This window comes from Mus musculus, chromosome 17 (assembly GCF_000001635.26).
Source record: "Mus musculus strain C57BL/6J chromosome 17, GRCm38.p6 C57BL/6J".
NCBI lineage: Eukaryota > Metazoa > Chordata > Mammalia > Rodentia > Muridae > Mus > Mus musculus.
Genome location: NC_000083.6, coordinates 78,613,912 through 78,630,829, shown reverse-complemented (window position 1 = coordinate 78,630,829; position 16,918 = coordinate 78,613,912). Strand labels below are relative to the sequence as shown.

At 45.2% G+C, this 16,918-nt stretch overlaps 1 protein-coding gene across 5 annotated transcripts in view; it reads right to left on the bottom strand.

Annotated features, from left to right (window-relative positions):
* Window positions 1-3,420: 3,420 nt before the first annotated feature.
* The window catches only part of Vit (vitrin), a 119,359-nt gene continuing 105,861 nt past the window's right edge, over window positions 3,421-16,918 (bottom strand). For 3 of the 5 annotated variants that reach the window (XM_006525028.3, XM_006525029.4, XM_017317699.2), the window contains 4 exons: window positions 11,170-11,273; window positions 7,963-8,189; window positions 5,591-6,104; window positions 3,428-4,085 (listed from right to left, as the gene is read on the bottom strand). In XM_006525028.3, coding sequence (XP_006525091.1) covers window positions 3,907-4,085; window positions 5,591-6,104; window positions 7,963-8,189; window positions 11,170-11,273 — 1,024 coding nt within the window. In that variant the 3' untranslated portion in view covers window positions 3,428-3,906. Of the gene's footprint in view, window positions 4,086-5,590; window positions 6,105-7,962; window positions 8,190-11,169; window positions 11,274-16,918 lie in introns of all 5 variants that reach the window. The other 2 variants (NM_028813.2, NM_001197028.1) reach the window with 1 other exon arrangement.

Genomic DNA, 16,918 nt, shown 5'->3' with positions numbered 1-16,918 from the left:
GACTAGACAAGGCTGCCCACTCTCTCCCTACCTATTCAAGTCCTTAAAGTCCTAGTCAGAGCAATTAGACAACAAAAGGAGGTCAAAGGAATACAAGTTGGAAAGGAAGAAGTCAAAATATCACTATTTGCAGATGACATGATAGTATAATTAAGTGACCCCAAAAATTCCACCAGAGAACTCCTAAACCTAATAACTTCAGCAAAGTGGCTGGATATAAAATTAACTCAAATACATCAGTAGCCTTCCTCTACTCAAAGGGTAAACAGGCCGAGAAAGTAATTAAAGAAACAACACCCTTCATAATAGTCACAAATAATATAAAATACCTTGGTGTGATTCTAACCAAGCAAGTGAAAGATCTGTATGATAAGAATTACAAGTATACGGAGAAACAAATCAAAGAAGATCTCAGAAGATGGAAAGATCTCCCATGCTCATGGATTGGCAGGATTAACATAGTAAAAATGTTAAAAATCTGAAAGCAATGTACAGATTCAATGCAATCCCCATCAAATTTCCAACTCAATTCTTCATGGAGTTTGAAAGAGCAGTTTACAAATTCATTCGGAATAACAAAAAACCCAGGATAGTGAAAACTATTCTCAACAATAAAAGAACTTCTGGGGGAATCACCACCCCTGACCTCAAGCTGTACTACAGAGCAATAGTGATAAAAACTGCATGGTATTTATTGGTACAGAGACAGGCAGGTAGATCAATGGAACAGAATTGAAGACCCAGAAATGAACCCACACACCTACGGTCACTTGATCTTTGACAAAGGAGCTAAAACCATCCAGTGGAAAAAGGATAGCATTTTTAACAATTGATGCTGGTTCAAATGGCAATCAGCATGTAGAAGAATGTGAATCGATCCATTCTTATCTCCTTGTACAAAGCTCAAGTCCAAGTGGATCAAGGACCTCCACATAAAACCAGATGCACTGAAGCCAATAGAAGAGAAAGTAGAGAAGAGCCTTGAACACATAAGCACATGAGGGGAAAATTTTCCTGAACAGAACTTCAGTGGCTTATGCTCTAAGATCAAGAATTGACAAATGGGACCTCATAAAATTGCCAAGCTTCTGTAAGGCAAAGCACACTGTCAATAGGGCAAAACAGTAACCAACAGATCAGGAAAAGATCTTTATCAACGCTACATGCGATAGAGGGTTAATATCCAATATATACAAAGAACTCAAGAAGTTAGATTCCAAAGAACCAAATAACCCTATTAAAAATGGTGTTCAGAGCTAAACAATTAACAATTAATTGACAATAAAGAATTGTCAACTGAGGAATACTGAAAGGCTGAGAAGCACCTAAAGAACCAACTACCACTTCAACACTAAGCTTAACAAATGTCTTAACACCCGTAAACAATACAGCATCAATTAAAACTATTGTGTTCAGGGCTGGGAGATCACTCAGTGTGTAAGGCACTTCCTGTGCAAGTCGGAGGACCTGAGTTTGGCTTCCCAGCCTTCCTTTGTACAAATGATGAACAGGCTGAGAAAGAAATTAGGGAAACGACACCTTTCACAATAGTCACAAATAATATCCACTCCCACCTCACCACCCTGGCATTCCCCTACACTGGGGCATCGAGCCTTCCCTGGACCAAGGGCCTCTCCTCCCATTGATGCCCAACAAGGCCGTCCTCTGCTACATGTGCAGCTGGAGCCATGGGTCCCTCCATGGTGGTTTAATCCCTTGGAAGCTCGGGGGGGGGGGGTCTGGTTGGTTGATACTGTTGTTTTGGATTCACGAATGAAAGACACACACACAGGACTTATTTTTTAATATGCTCTAAGCTGCTCCACAGTTGGGACACTCCCAAACTTCCATGTTGTTAATATCAGAGGTCCCCTCTGATATTCCTGAGTTATTACCTAATAAGATATATATTTCATCTTTGCTACTCCAGACTCAGTTGGGTTTTGGGCCCTGGGGCCACTCTTCCCTGATTCTTCTGTGGTGTAAACTTGATCTCCTGCATCTCTCAGGCCTCTCGGGCAATGGCGATTGTCTTTCTCCCTTGAGTTCCTTGCCCAGGAACCTCAAATCCTGCCTCTGTCTCCCCCCAGCCATTAGCAACCTGCAATGTTATTTATCAGTTAGAACCAGTTGGGGGCAGGGACCATCAGTGTCTCACAAGCAGACCTGTGGTTTCTTATGTAAATTGGGAACCCAGTTAACATAAGCAATAAGCCAAATCTACAACATAGTGAAAGTTCAGCTCACTGGATAATAGTCTTAATGTATAAAATAAAAACATCACACACCAAAATTAACCAGACCCAAAGTCTGATGTGATGTTTTTACTTATTTGCAAACTTTCTTACTTTAAAGTTTATAAAAATTTCAAAATTAAAAAATATTAATGTAAATATTTGGCCCAGGTATTGACATGGGAATTGTTTCCTTGCCTCCATCCAGAGCATCCTTTGACATATTTTAAAAAAAAATATTCATTTATTTTTATTTTATACGTACAAGTATTTTGCTGGGCTGGAGAGATGGCTCAGCAGTTAAGAGTACTGACTGCTCTTCCAAAGGTCCTGAGTTCAATTCCCAGCCACCACATTGTGGCTCACAACTATCTGTAATGGGATCTTCTGGTATATCTGAAAACAGCTACAGTATATATATACCTTTAAATCATATCATTAAATTAAATCATATATATATATATACATATATATATAATCTTTAAAAATATTTATTAAAAAAAGTATTTTGTCTGCATGTATGTCTGTTCACCAAATGCAGGTCTGATACCCATGGAGGTCAGAGAGGACAATTGATCCCTTGAGGACTGGAGTTACCAATGGTTGTGAGCTGCCTTAGAGGTACTGGCAATGGAACCCAGCTCATCTGTAGGAGCACCCAGTGCTCATAATGGCTGAGCCATCTCTCTAGCCCAATACATATTTTCATAAAATAAAATAAAACTTAGTCATCTTTTTTTTTTTTGAAGGAATCTTTTGAATGTTTTTTAAGTTCTGGAGTTAAAAGCAAGCACCCTCTGCAGGTTGGCCAAGTACTCTACGATTGAGCCACACCCTACTCTTTTTGTTTGTATGTTTATTGTATATTTTGAGACTGTCTCATTAAGTTGACTAGTCAGGCCTTGAACTTGTGATCCTCCAGTGCCTCGAGTAGCCGGGATTCTAGGCATGCACTCCCCTGTCCATCGCTGAATCCTCCTTTGCTTGCACTGCGTGTGTATTTTATACTCTAATAGATGTGCCCTTGGGTGAGGACATGAAGCTCACCCAGGCTCCTCTCACTTCACGTTAGTGCATACCCACATCTAGTAGTCGGTTTTGTTTTGTTTTGTTTTGTTTTTCAAGAAAAGGAATTGTAAAGTATGGATTCACGACAAACGTAGAGACTTCTCATCACACCATTAGAAACTGTGCCCATGATTCTTTGAAACATTTATTTCAGCAACTCCCACATTCTCATGACAAAAAAGAAGAAAAAGAAAGTAAAAAAGGGGAAGAAAACAATAAAAAGATACTTATGGACAATTACAGAGTTCTAATGGGAAATGTAAACAAACTTCCTATAACCTCTCAGGTCTTTCCTGTCCTAAGAGCTGGACTCTCCTCTGGATTAACTATTTTGAAAACAACTGTCAAAATGTGGATTCTTCAGTGCACACAAAGCGATGCAGTATTTGAACCCAACCTGAGAGCTCCTAGCCAGCCTTTTACCTGGTAGGTTTTGAAGCATGCACACCACCAATGGCAAAGAATAGTAACACCAAACGCCTTTTCCCAAGCTCTGTCAGAAACTCCCCCTACCCCCCACTCCACCCCCACCCATAGGCACAAGGCGAGGGATGGTCCCAAGGATCCGTAAGACAGTGTTTGCCATCCTCTGTCTGGTCCCAGCTCAGTTTCGAGGCTGTGAGTTGAACTCTGTACAAATATTCTGGATGATCCTGGGGGCAATTTTGTAGAGGTTGTCAAAATCATCCACAAAGAAGGAATGGTCCTTGGCGGGGTGAGTGGCCATTACCTCCAGCTCGTCCTGAGCAGCCCACGCAATGCCTATTGCATACGTGATCACCCCTGTGGAGACAAAGATGAGATGAAGCAAATGGCACTGACAATGAATATTTCTTTCTGGGTTCCCCAAATCTGAAGCAAGCCAAAGGAAACAAGTGAGAGAACCCCAGTGAGTTCTCCAGTTTCTAGAAATAAACAGTGCGACTAGTTATTCAACAAACGCTTTGGATAGCCAACGCTATAGCAATAGCAACAAAATTAATATAGCTGTTGTCCTAAGAGTTTATAGTCTCTTGGCCTTATTTTAACCTAGGATCTTTTTCAGCCACAATGAAGAATCAGGCGGCAAGGGAGCCATCCTGGAGCAGAATGGGTTCCTAATTCAATACCACTGGGCCCTCAGAAGCTCAGGAAAAGCCTAGTGTCTCAATCTTTCCCTGCCGTCTGTGGATCAAGACCTAGAACTCTCAGCTCCTTCTCCAGCACCATGTCTGCCTGCACATTGCCGTGATGACAATGGACTAAACTTCTGAAACTGTAAGCCAGCCCCAGTTAAACGTTTTCCTTCTAAGAGTTGCCATGATCATGGTGTCTCTTCACAGCAATAGAAACCCCAACGTCATTGACAAAAATAGTATTTTTCATCTAAGTATTGTGGGATGTACTTATAATCCCAGCACTTGGGGAGCTGAGGCAGGAGGATTTTGAGTTTGAGGCATGCCTGAGTCATATAGAAAAAAAAAAAAAGCTCCCTGAAAAAACAAAATCAAAAACAAAAATCAAAACAAAAATGAACATTCGCTTTCAATACTACATTTTAAAAGCATTATTATTCTATAAAAGTTACAAACACGATTTGGAGTCAATAAAGCTAGAGGTTTGACATCTTTCATAAAGTGATGAGTCAAATTCCCCCTTGCTGCTTTCTGCCCATATGGAAGGAGCTTTAGGTCACAGCGTGTTAAAGGAAAGGTTACTGTTACATTACTTTCGGGCTCCGGATACTTGAGAAACCACTATGCAGAATTCTTTTGATTCTGTGTCTTCTCAGAGATCCAATACTGTTCTTCCCTCCCATTCTCTCTGTGGTTATGAACAGAGGAAGGAGGAAGGGGAGGGGGAGAGGGAGAGGGGGAGGGGGAGGGGAAGGGGGAGGGGGAGAAGGAGAAGAAGAAGAAGAAGAAGAAGAAGAAGAAGAAGAAGAAGAAGAAGAAGAAGAAGAAGAAGAAGAAAGATCTGTTTATGTGTATGAGTGTTTTGTCTCTATGTGCATATATGCATGTAAGGTGCCCACAGAGACCAGAAGAGGGCTCCAAATTCCCTAGGACTGGAGTTTCAGATGGTTATGAGTGACCATGTGGTTCTGGGAATGCAAACTAGGTTCTCTGCGAGAACAGCAAGTTTCTAACCAGTGAGCAACCCCTCCAGTTCCCTGCAGATATTTTAAGTCATAGACAGAAGCAATACATAAAAGGGCAGATCCTCCCTATGCACCAAGGACACGGGTCCCCTCCCCCTTCAAGAGATGCTTCTGGGCCCACGTTTATATTTATAGTGGGAATGCTCACCCTTCTGGTAGGCAGCCATGGCTGGGATCCGCACGTCATCGTAAGACCTGCCGTCAGTGATAATGATCATTACCTTCCTCTTGTTCGGTTTGGACTTCTTGAAGAGCTGTTCGAGGGCATACTGGATGGCAGCCCCTGTGCTGGTGCCTCCGCTCCAGTACCCCACCCTCCTGATGGCACTGAGGATGTCGGCTTTGCTGTTATACTTGTCGAACCCAAATTCGAGCCGCTGCTCGTAGGTGTACTGCACGGCCCCGACGCGTGTGTCGGTGTCTGAAATCTCAAACTCCTTGCTGAGGTTGGCCACGAACTGCAGGACCGTGCGGAAGTTGCTTGTCCCCATGCTGCTAGACCCATCGATGACAAAGCCTATGTCCGCAGAGTTTAAACAGGTCTTGCTGCAGGCTAGGCGGTCCGTGTCGCAGACCCGCTTCACCAGGGGCTGCACTGTTTTGTGAAGGCTGAGCCAGCTCTGCACATTGAAGGAGTAGAACCCGTTTGTTCTGCACACTGCCTGGAAGAGAGGAAGGAAGGATCTAACCCAGATCAGAAGTCAAGTCCTTCAGCCTGCCACCAAGACCCTTCACTGCCAGGCAGGCTTTTCAGAGCCCTCCTTCCTGTAGTAGACTTCAGAGTAGACTTTCTTTCTTTCAGTTTCTTGTCTGGGTACCACTGAGGTCAAGACCCCTCCAGTAACATGTAGATTCACTCTCCTTCTCCCCCTTAGCTGGGTCCCTGTCTCAGTGGAAAATGGTCTAACGAACACATTCACAGGGAGATGTGCAGTGTTGGCTTTTAGCATAATATTTATATCTCCATTGGCGTCTCAACTCATTTGTGCTGGAAACCAGTTGTATTGTAGCTTGGTGGGTACCAACCATCACAGGGGACGGCTGCGTAAAGCTATTGTCCTGATACACAAACAGGGATGTTTCCAGGACAGCCCTGGAATCTGCCGAAAGAGATTCAGACTCGCTGAGGGACTGCGAGTGCTGGAGTCACACTCGATGCCCCTACAGTCTCTTAAGTGGCTCCCACTCTCATCCTGCGACATGAGCCCCTCCCCTCATCAGGGAACAAAGGGCCAGCTGTGAAGGGACATCTTTGAGTCCCTGAGAACTGGAACACCGGCTTTACCTGCCAGTAAACTCCAAGTTCTGCCTGTCACACAACCCTGCCTCTAGGCAAATGTCTGTGTCCAAGCTTGATCTAGAAAAAAAAAAGGAAGGGAATGGCAAATAACCCCTGAACAACTTGGTTAGATGTTCTCAGAAGTGACTAGGCTCTTGTCCCCAAAGTGGATCATCACTCCTCCATCTTACTAGTCTCTGGGGATCTGACAAGGTCAGACTTGATGGCTACAAATGAACTTGTAGAATGACGAAATTATTTTAAGCGAGAAGTAACTTAAGTTTTACTAGGGAATTTTTTTTATTGATTTATAGACACCTAAATGGGGTTCATGAAACCTTCCACAGCCTACGTAGATGAATGCTGGGACAGAGCTGAGTTCTGGCTAGTGGGTGGAGAGGAGTCCTACAGACAGCCTGTGTAAAGTCACAGCAGAAGACAGTGGTGGCGCTGACTGTGGATGGGGGACACGGTTTGGAAGAAACACAGTGTGTATGTGGAGGTCACAGCAAGTTGACCAGGAAGGGAGGTTGGACCTCACTGCAGGGTGCCTCAGCTGCCACAGGTAATGGTGAAACAATCAAGGACCCCAAGGGAGCTTCAGAGTAAACTGGGGAGACTCAAAAAGAGAATGAGCCGGTGACATGGTGCCATCTTAGGCCTTGGGATGGTTCCGGCCTGGATAACAGCAGAGAATGAGAGCTGTGAAGTGGGGTATCCGGGAGTAATTCTGGGATGCCACTGCCCTTGGGCCTTCCAGGAGTGGCCGAGGAACATGATCGTTCTGATCTGGAAAGTGTCAGGATTCCTTTGTTTCCTTTGCCAGACGTATTGGATTCACTTGTAGCCTGTGTGTGTTTGTGTGTGTAGTGTACATATACATATATGCATATATGCAAGCGTGTGTGTGTGTGTGTGTGTGTGTGTGTGTGTGTGTGTAAAGTCTGCCTGGCTGGGGTCCTCTAATGCTGTGAGAGGAACAGGGGAGATTAAGTGACAGTTTGGGGACACCACTCTTGCCCTCTGCAAGCTGCTGGCTCTGAAGTGACAAGAAAGTTTGACTTTGAAAGGACATATCCAGGTTCCCCAGGGGAGGCCCCACTACGTGCTTGCAAGTTTCATGGACATTCCAAGGCCCCAGAAAGCAGCTCTTAGACCACGAGAACGCTCCAGGGCACAGCGGCTTCTGTGCTGGAGTGGCTCCCCGGACTGGATCCCCCATCGCTGGACGGGTTACGTACCTTGCTGGCAAAACCGGGCTCCACCACATGCTGTATGTCCCTTTCGGCGGCCCCTTCGACGGTGATGAAGAAGACGTTGATCCCAGACTCTCTGGCAACTCGTGACACCTCTTCCACCTTGTCTGTGGGCCAGCCATCCACCATGACCACAGCCACATTGGGAGCACCACCTCTGTTCCCATTGGCTTTGGAAAAGAAGGTCTTGGTTACAAAGGAGATGGCACGGCCTGGAAGAAGAAGAAAATTTGTGCTTGAAACGATAGTAGTAATTATGAATATAAGAACAGTTTACAGCGGCACAAAGAAGTCTAGGAAAGTCTCATTCCTAGACTCATTCAGTCTCAAGTTGTATGAATATATGTATGTATGTATATATATATATGTATATATATATATGCGTGTGTGTAAGTATATATGTATACTTACATATAAGTATATATGTAATATATATATATATATATATATATATCAGCAGTAAATGTATTCAGAATGTTGTACAACCGTCATAGTCTCTCCTCAGTTTCATTTTAAAACCCAGAACTTCTAATTGTCTCTTGTTTAGAAAGAGAAAGTTTTGGGGTCTAGCAAGCAGGGGAGAAAGGCTTCCATGAGATCAAAAGGGCCCCTTTCTTGCCTGGGTATCAGACTCTTATCAGCCTGAGTGGGCCCAGTGCTCCAGCTGTTGAGTGAGGGGCCCTTTCTCCAGTCCCAGACCAAGAACGCAGGTCTGGCTGGCTGTGGGTGGGATGTATCTCCTAGGGATGAACAGGCTGGGTTCAAGGCCTAGCTGTGACAGGTCAGCTCTGTAGATCACTCACCGTCCTGGGGCCTACGGTTCCAGACCAACAGTGTTCTCCATCTGGGTCTGGGTGCCATGGTCATGAGGAATAGTGGAGTCTCTGGCATGCTGTTCTCACGTGTGTATTTCACACTGTGCAAGAGTCTCAGGACAACTAGGTCAACCTACTGCCCAGTTTAGAAGAACTTTCCTAATTGTATTGCTGGATGTCCTAGGTCCTCCTGAGCACTGCTTTTGGCTGAGTTAGCATGGCTGCATAGATCATAGCTCTTAACTTAGAGTCTATGGATCCTAGTGTGTATGAGGGGTGTGTGTGTGTATGTGTGTGTATCCCCTGAAGGGAGTTTTTGTCTATATGAATATGTAAAAGGCCACAGTTTCTAGGAGATTCCCAAATGGGTTCTCATTTCAGTTACAGTTCAATTTGCCTTGTTTAGAGTTTAGAATTAACATAATTTCACTCTCGCTGGATTTAGTCAGCATCTTGGCTCCCCTGGCGGTTTCTCTTGTCAATTCAAGGCAACAGGCGGTTACATTCAGAGTTGCTAGAGAAGCTTCTCAGACAGCCACGTGACCTGGCTGCAGAGACCCTGTTGTTAATGGGAAACCATGGCTGTGGAGAATTCAAGGCTCAAAGTTCCCCCAGCAGTCTCTCCAGCACAATATTAAGCACCCATAGCAATGTGTGTAAGATTTCCCATGACCCCCATCAATCTTAAATATGGAGGCCAGAGCGAATCGGAGCTTAGCACACACACATCCCGTTCACCTGGAAACAAGAGGCTGAGACCTGAAAACTGCACTACCCACAGTCCTTTGTGCCTCATGCTTCTGTCTTCTGTCTTAGGTCCCTAAGCTGATGCGTTTGATCCAGGCTTAGAAGATGAAAGCTAAGCAGGGACTGTGAGTTTGTTTCTGCTACTTCTGCTGATCAGACTGTGGCGGTTTTTGGTTTCTCTGCACTGGGATTGGTTGGTAGTTTTGATGGTGTTGAGGTGTTAAGGGTGGAGCTCTCTCTCTCTCTCTCTCTCTCTCTCTCTCTCTCTCTCTCTCTCTCTCTCTCTCTCTGTGTGTGTGTGTATGTGTGTAGATGGGGAGTGTAGGGCATGGTGCTGGATCGGTGAGCTGTCACCATGGCAACACTCTGGCTGGAGCAGGTTCATGGAAAGGCCTTGTTGACAGAATTTGAAAGCTGGTTTTCTGGTCTTGGAAGAGGTAACAGTGCCCTAACTATCCCTTGTTCGGCACTATGCCTTGAGAGGTCATTTTGAACACTCCAGTTCCATTTGCGTCCTTAGTTCTTGCTATGCTCCTTCATAGACCAAACCCCCATGTGCCTCGGTTACATAGACCATGTTCATTGAACTCCGACATGCCCCAGAGGTGAAGTGAGAACATATCACTCTCTGACAATGCTCACCAATGGGGTTAGGATACCTCTCTAACCCTATCAGAGGAGCCAAATGCTTTGCCAGGGTTTTCTCATTGCGAATTTGCTTGTGTAAGTGATAAGTTGGGCACAAATATGCAACCCCCTTCTATCGGGCTTACGATGCAGGTAATGTGGATTTATGGAGATGGATTTGGTGGCTGGGCAATGGTTATTTAGCATTGCACTGTGGTGAAGGATTTTGCACTTGCCAAATAGTAATGTTCTGGTCACTACAGAGATAACGAGAGGGAGGGAACTAGTGATTCAGACGCTCTGTAACTCCAAAGATGCTCTGTGGAATTTCGTACTGCTCACTGCTTCCTCCACACAAACTACTGTAGCTTGCACTTGGATTTCTTTGGCCTTACAGCGGTGGAAGTTCTGTGGAGCACAGCCAGCCTTGCTTCCAGCCTTTGGGCATGGCCGGGGTGGGAACATTCCCTGTTGTCCATCCTCCTCTGCTTAAACCAGGCAAAATGGGACTTCTGGAGCTGTCCCACTGAGGACGAGATTTTGGACTTCTAGTGGCGTCCACCCCCTCCTGAGGTTCAGACACTACAGGTGACCCACTTTCAAACACGGGACTCCCCTCTCCACAAAGTCACCACTACAACAACTTTGATGGGAGCAAGAACCCCCTAAAGGACCTCCTGAGTAGAACTGGTGACAAAAAATTGGTACTAACTGGTTGGCAGCTTATAGGCCAGCCATGAAGTAGTCACAATAGCTGTCCTTCTAGGCCTGAGGGATATGGCTGCAACCAGAGAACCAGATGGATAGGAAGTCGGAGGCACAAGAGTTCTGACCACTTTGTACCTGAATCTGTGGTAATACATTAGGAAAGATACAGAGGCTGTGTGTCATTTCTTGATGGGTTATTTTTTTCCACCTCCTCCAATATAGAATATTATCAGGCAGCCACATTGAAGGTGTACCATGGTAACCAGGAAGAATTACTCGAATCTGGGTCACATACCTACATTAGAAAGGCCTCCTCTCTGGGTAATTTTCTCTATAGCTGTCTTCAGATCTTGAGAATTCATGTGAGTTTTGAGGTTAAACTGGGTAGCAGGATTGTCTCTAAAGAGAACAAGAAATGAAAGTTAGCTGGGAAGTTTATTCCCTCTGGAGGAAGGCAGATATCACGGTGGGTTCTTTCACAAACAAACAAAAATGGGTGCTGTGACAACGCCTGACACAGTGTTCATGAAGTACTCCACAGAGAACAAGGAAGCCTGGGGTCCTTCACAGGCAAGGTAGGGACAGCAGGCTGCTCTGGGGACAGGCTTGGAAGGCTGAGTTCTACTTTTGGCTGTGCCACATGATGCCTCTGTGACCTTTTGGCTTCTTCTTAGAGCAGAAAAACTCTCTTTAGTTTATTTCCTCGGTGATGGAATTGCCTTTTCTTTTCTTGATTTTGTGGCTTGACAACATCTTACATGTACATCTGTATAGGATGTGTTCTGACCATCTTCTCTCCTTTAGCCTCTTATCTTCCTCCCATCCCCCATTACTGCCACCTACACCCCCTTCCACCTTTAACTGCTCCATTTCCCAGATTCATGACTTTTGGGTTGGTTTTGTAATCCGTTGGCTTAATTAGGGCCATGGTGTGAACACTGGATTGGAAATGTGGACTAGCTTGGTGGGGCCATCGGAGAGTACATGAGTCAGGACAATGGTTTCTCCATCCCCAGGATCTCTCAGTCTACCTGTGTAATCTTGAGAAGTCATTTAAGTCTTTGGGTTATAGAGATAAAAACATCTTCAAAAAACAGTCACATTGATAATATCCAGTGGGATTCTACTATAGGAAGAAGATCATTGAATTCTCCATGTCTCTTGATTAGGCCCTCTGCAGGAAGGGTCTCAGCTGTTAGCCATGCCCTGGGTAACCAGAGAGTCTCAGCTGTTAGCCATGCCCTGGGTGCCCCCTAGCACTGGAACCAATTATGAACAGTGGTGTCAGGAAGACCACTGTACCCATCTCATTTTGTGACTCCTGCAAGTAGGTGACATGAGTAAAATATCACCAGAAGGTCAAAGTCATCTCCCTGAAGGCTGAAAAGAGGCAGCTGCAACAGATCTGGAGTGATTTCACTGGTGAGACAGAATAAGGACCCTTCCCTAGAGACGAGTATGCATGCGTGGGAGAGCAACGAGAACAGGCTTGAAACTGTCAAGCAGAGGGTGTGGGGGAGTACCAGAGGGGTGAAGTTTGTGCCAGGTGTGTGCACCCCTAGTCACGGTGCAGCAAGGACATGTCTCTGGAGCCACTGCCACTCAACCATAGGCAGAGCAGACCCCCTTAGTGCACACACATCCTGTGCAGCCACAGAGGGCTGCATGCTTCCGAAGAGCCCTGGCTTGGTTCAAACATGCTGTCATCTTGAAACTCCAAGTTTCTGATCAAGGGAGCCTGCATATCACAGAGCCAGGACAGGTTGTGGGACCAAGTCCTCAAGAGGTGGGAGGTCTTGTGAAAGCATTTCCAGCACGGAGCAGCTACTTGGACAGATTGGGGTGAGAACGCTAAGGTGTGTTCTTAGCAGGATCTTGGGACTGCAGTGTGGTCCGGAGGTGACTAACTAGTCCTCAGGACTTCAGACAAAGGAAGCCTTCTCTGACTCCTTCCCATCCCTCTTCCTTTCCTATTTCCAACCTACTTCACTGTCTTAAGCTGATCTTAGCTATACCCAGAAGGTATGCTTATCCGTGTGGCAGGTGTTAGCAAGCTCAAGGGTCCACTATCTTCACAGCAGTTCATTTGGTAAGTGCTGTTTTTGCCTCCAGTCACTGACCTCAAACCCAGCACTTGTTCACATAATGCTCCCATGTCCCCATCCATCATGTCCCAACAGTTCTGCCCGCCTTAACTTTTATTCCTGATTCTATTATGAGATCCTATTAGCTGTGGCAGTGCCGGCCGGCAGTAGCATCTGCCAGAGGGTTCTTCCTTCTGTTCTAACTCTGCCCGTAAGACTGCTCTGTTCAGAAATCCTCAGGGGGCTCTGGGTGTAGAGCAGTGGTGGAGAATATGCTGAGCAAGTGCAAATCTCAGGGTTTGACCCACAGCGTCCAACTTAGCTCGTGCCTGGTTAGTGTGGGTTAGGCTCTGGCTTCAATCCCCAGCATCAAGAATGAATGAGTGAGTGAGCAAATGAGTGCATGAATGAAGCTCCTTGCTGTGCTTTGAGTATTAATTTGGGTTCACATCTTGGGAGGTTAGTCCCTAAGGTGTCACTAGTAAGTGATCGTAAAACCTTGATGAGTGTAGGTCTAGTGTGACATGCTGAGGTCACTTGAAAGGGATTGTGGTGCCCATGGTGGGAGCCTTGAACTCCAGTGAGTCACCATAAGAGTGAGGTTGAACTTTGGATGGCTCTCTGACATCCTGACTGGCAATGTGATGGCCCACTGCCTTGTATTCTTGCTATCTTCTGAGGATCCTACCAGACCTGAGTTGATGCTGCTGTCCCTGCCCTTGGACCCCAGAACTATGAGATATTCACTTCAAACATTAGTTATTTTATCATGCTAAGAAAAAAAAAGTACTCCTATTGTTAGACTTCATAGTTTGGTTTTCAAAGCATTCGTGATTTAATTACAACATACCAATTAACTCTCCTTTTCTCCTATTTATTTATCTATAGGATTTCCTATAGTCTAGTGAGTAGTCTTTCTGCTTTCTCTTTTCATGTTTTTTATTCTCCCTTCACCCCCAGCCCTAGCTGACTCAACTCTCTCTAATTCATAGCCTATCACAGAGTGCATGGCACATAAAGGTCCCCAGTGAACAGTACCAAATGAGCAACATTTCTTGTCCCACTTTGTGCAGTCTGGGTTTCCTGGGTGCTCCCATCATGGACACCTTCTCAACTGGTCAACAGCTGTCAGTACACACTGGCAAGTTCCCTCTCTCGAACCTCAGGTATACATGCAATGGCCCTCCCGTATCTCCATCAGACGGTACCCAGATTTGGTAGTTCTCAAACTGAAGGCGTTTCTCCTTCCAGTCGGCTATGCTCAGCTCCACTCCTCTTCTGTGTTCCTTGATATCTGTATTCCTGAGCTATCCAGTGCTTAGCATTCTCACCACATCCAGTCAGACCTTCCTCTTACCCGTCTCCCATAGCTCTTCCAACCTTCCTAGTCTCACCCGGCTTTAGATTTTGGTCTCCTGACTGAATGACTAAGGTTCTACTTGGATCTGGACTGTCTCTCAAAGGCTCATGTGTCGAGACTGGCATTCTTAGGAGGTAGTAAAAACCCTGAGGTAGTGGAAGGAATAAGGTCACTGGGAGCATGCCTTTAAAGAGAGTGCGATACATAAAACAGTAGCTAAAAATGTTGGGCATTTCCTCATGGGCGTGCAATGTGACTTAAATGTCTTTGACTTTTAGCTTCACAGCAATGCAGTTCATGATGGGTCTGTTGTTCTCTTCTGTGGTGGACTCATGCTGTATGCATGCACTGTGATAATGCTAATTGTTGACTTGATACAACCTAGAAGATCCTGGGAAGAGAGCCTCAGTGAAGGTTGTCTACATTGGGTTGGCCTATGAGTATGTCTATGTGTGATTGTCTCGGTCACCTTAATTGATGTGGAAAGGGCCAGCCTAAAAGTGAAGGGCACTATACCCTTCATCTATTGTCTCGCTGCTCTTGACTGTGTTGAGCTGTCCTGAATCCTTGTCTTGACTTCTCCTCAGTACTCCAACAAGGAATTACTGGCTGGAATACATCCGTTTTCTCCTAAGTTGCTTTTTTGCCAGAGTATTCTATCCCAGCCACAGAAACGACACTAGAACTAGGGCCTCCCACTGAATCAAAGCCCATCTCCTTTTCTGGTTCTTTGTTTTGTTTTTAGATAGCATCTCACATCTCACAAGCTAGCCTGAAACTCTATGCAGACCAGACTGGCCTCGAGCTCACTGGGATCTGCCCACCTACAAGCATTGTGATTTAAGGTGTGTGCCACCACGCCTAGCCCTTCTCTTTACTTTTCAATCAGCCCCTCTCTCAAGAGTCTGTGAACGCAGACTTGCTCCTAGTTCACACCGTCATTACACTGTAGACGTTCCTTCAGCACTGTCTGGAGTACACTCACCTGCAGATGGGCACATTTCCTCTCCTTTTCCCAAAGGACTAAACTTCTGACTCAAGACCATGGAGTCCATAACCAACTGTTACCCTTGCCCATTCATCTTAACCCATGCGTAACTCATGCCCACTTGTACTACCTGCAGGTGACTCATGCCTACCTGTGCTACCTGCAGGTGACTCATGCCCCCCTCGTCTTAACTGTAGGTAAATTAGGCTCATCTGTGCTTACCTGTAGGCAACTCATGCCCACCTGTACTTAGTGCAGGTGACTCATGGCCACCTGTGCTTACATGCAAGTGACTTATGCCCACATGTGCTTACCTGGCAAATATGTTTCTGTGAGCCTCATGTTAGCTTTCTTTTTACTTTTAAAATAACAGTCTCAAAGCAAAGTGTGCTCGTGTATACACACACACACACACACACACACACACACAGAGAGAGAGAGAGAGAGAGAGAGAGAGAGAGAGAGAGAGAGAGAGAGAGAGAGAGAGAGAGCTATAAATTAACTATTAAAATGACTCTAGGAAAGAGCCAAGACAGTAAGGCCATGTGTTACCTCATTCAACCTTGTTTAGTCAGGTAACTAAATACTCCCCCCACCCCCACCTCAGCATATTACTAGAAATGATTGTGAAAGCCTACTAACGTGTTTTTAAAATGAATGTGCATTTTGGTGAGTCAGCCAATCTGCAGATAAGTAGATACACAGATCCTGAGGTTCAGCTGTAACCCAAGAGCAGGTCATCTTCCTGACTCTGGATCCCTAGTGCTTAGCACCTAAGAGGGAATACACACTGGGGAACACGCCCATGAGGGGAGGAAGGGCCCAGCTGTCTTCTTCCTTGGCTCATTGTCTGTGTGGTAGAGCACCCTGCCTCAGAGCTCCACCTGTCTCCACCTTCCTGCGCCACACCAAGCATTTACACATCACACACAGACTGGTCCTTAGAGGCACATAGTCCAGCTGATCATACACTTGATGAAAGATGCTTTTCATTTTATTTAATGTCATTTCTTTAAAAATATTTCCTCCTTAACTAGACTGTGGAGTCCTAAAGAGAAGAAAATCTATCACATATCTTTCTTAGTGGATTCAAAGGTTGAACATGGGACCTCTGAAATCCTTCCCAATGGTTGAATTGATGGTGATTATGATTATGGGCAAAGACACGGAACTGGTTTGCCAAGGGTCTTCCTGGAACTTGTAATCAAACCACTTAGATAAATCTTATATTAATATTTCTTTTCAATGTCACAGGACAGAATGGCTTAGTACATGGTAAATAATAATGCTTACCGAATTTCATTCTGATTAAATCAAGGGAATGAATGGATTGTTAACCTGTATGTAAGCTTATGGTGACTGTTAGAATAGAGTATTGGCATGCATGGGTGTTGTTTGTTCTTTTTCAGGATGCATAGGCTGGCTGCCTGGCAGTCTCCTGGTTATTTTTCATAGTCCAATAGCTGGACTATGTGCCACTGTGGTTTAGATTCTACTTCTCCTAAACAGTTCATATATTGGGGGCTTGGTCTTCTGAGTCATGGTGTTAACATGGCAGAATCTCTAAGATAGGTAGGTGTCAGATGTGACCCTAGTGGATGGTATCCACTTA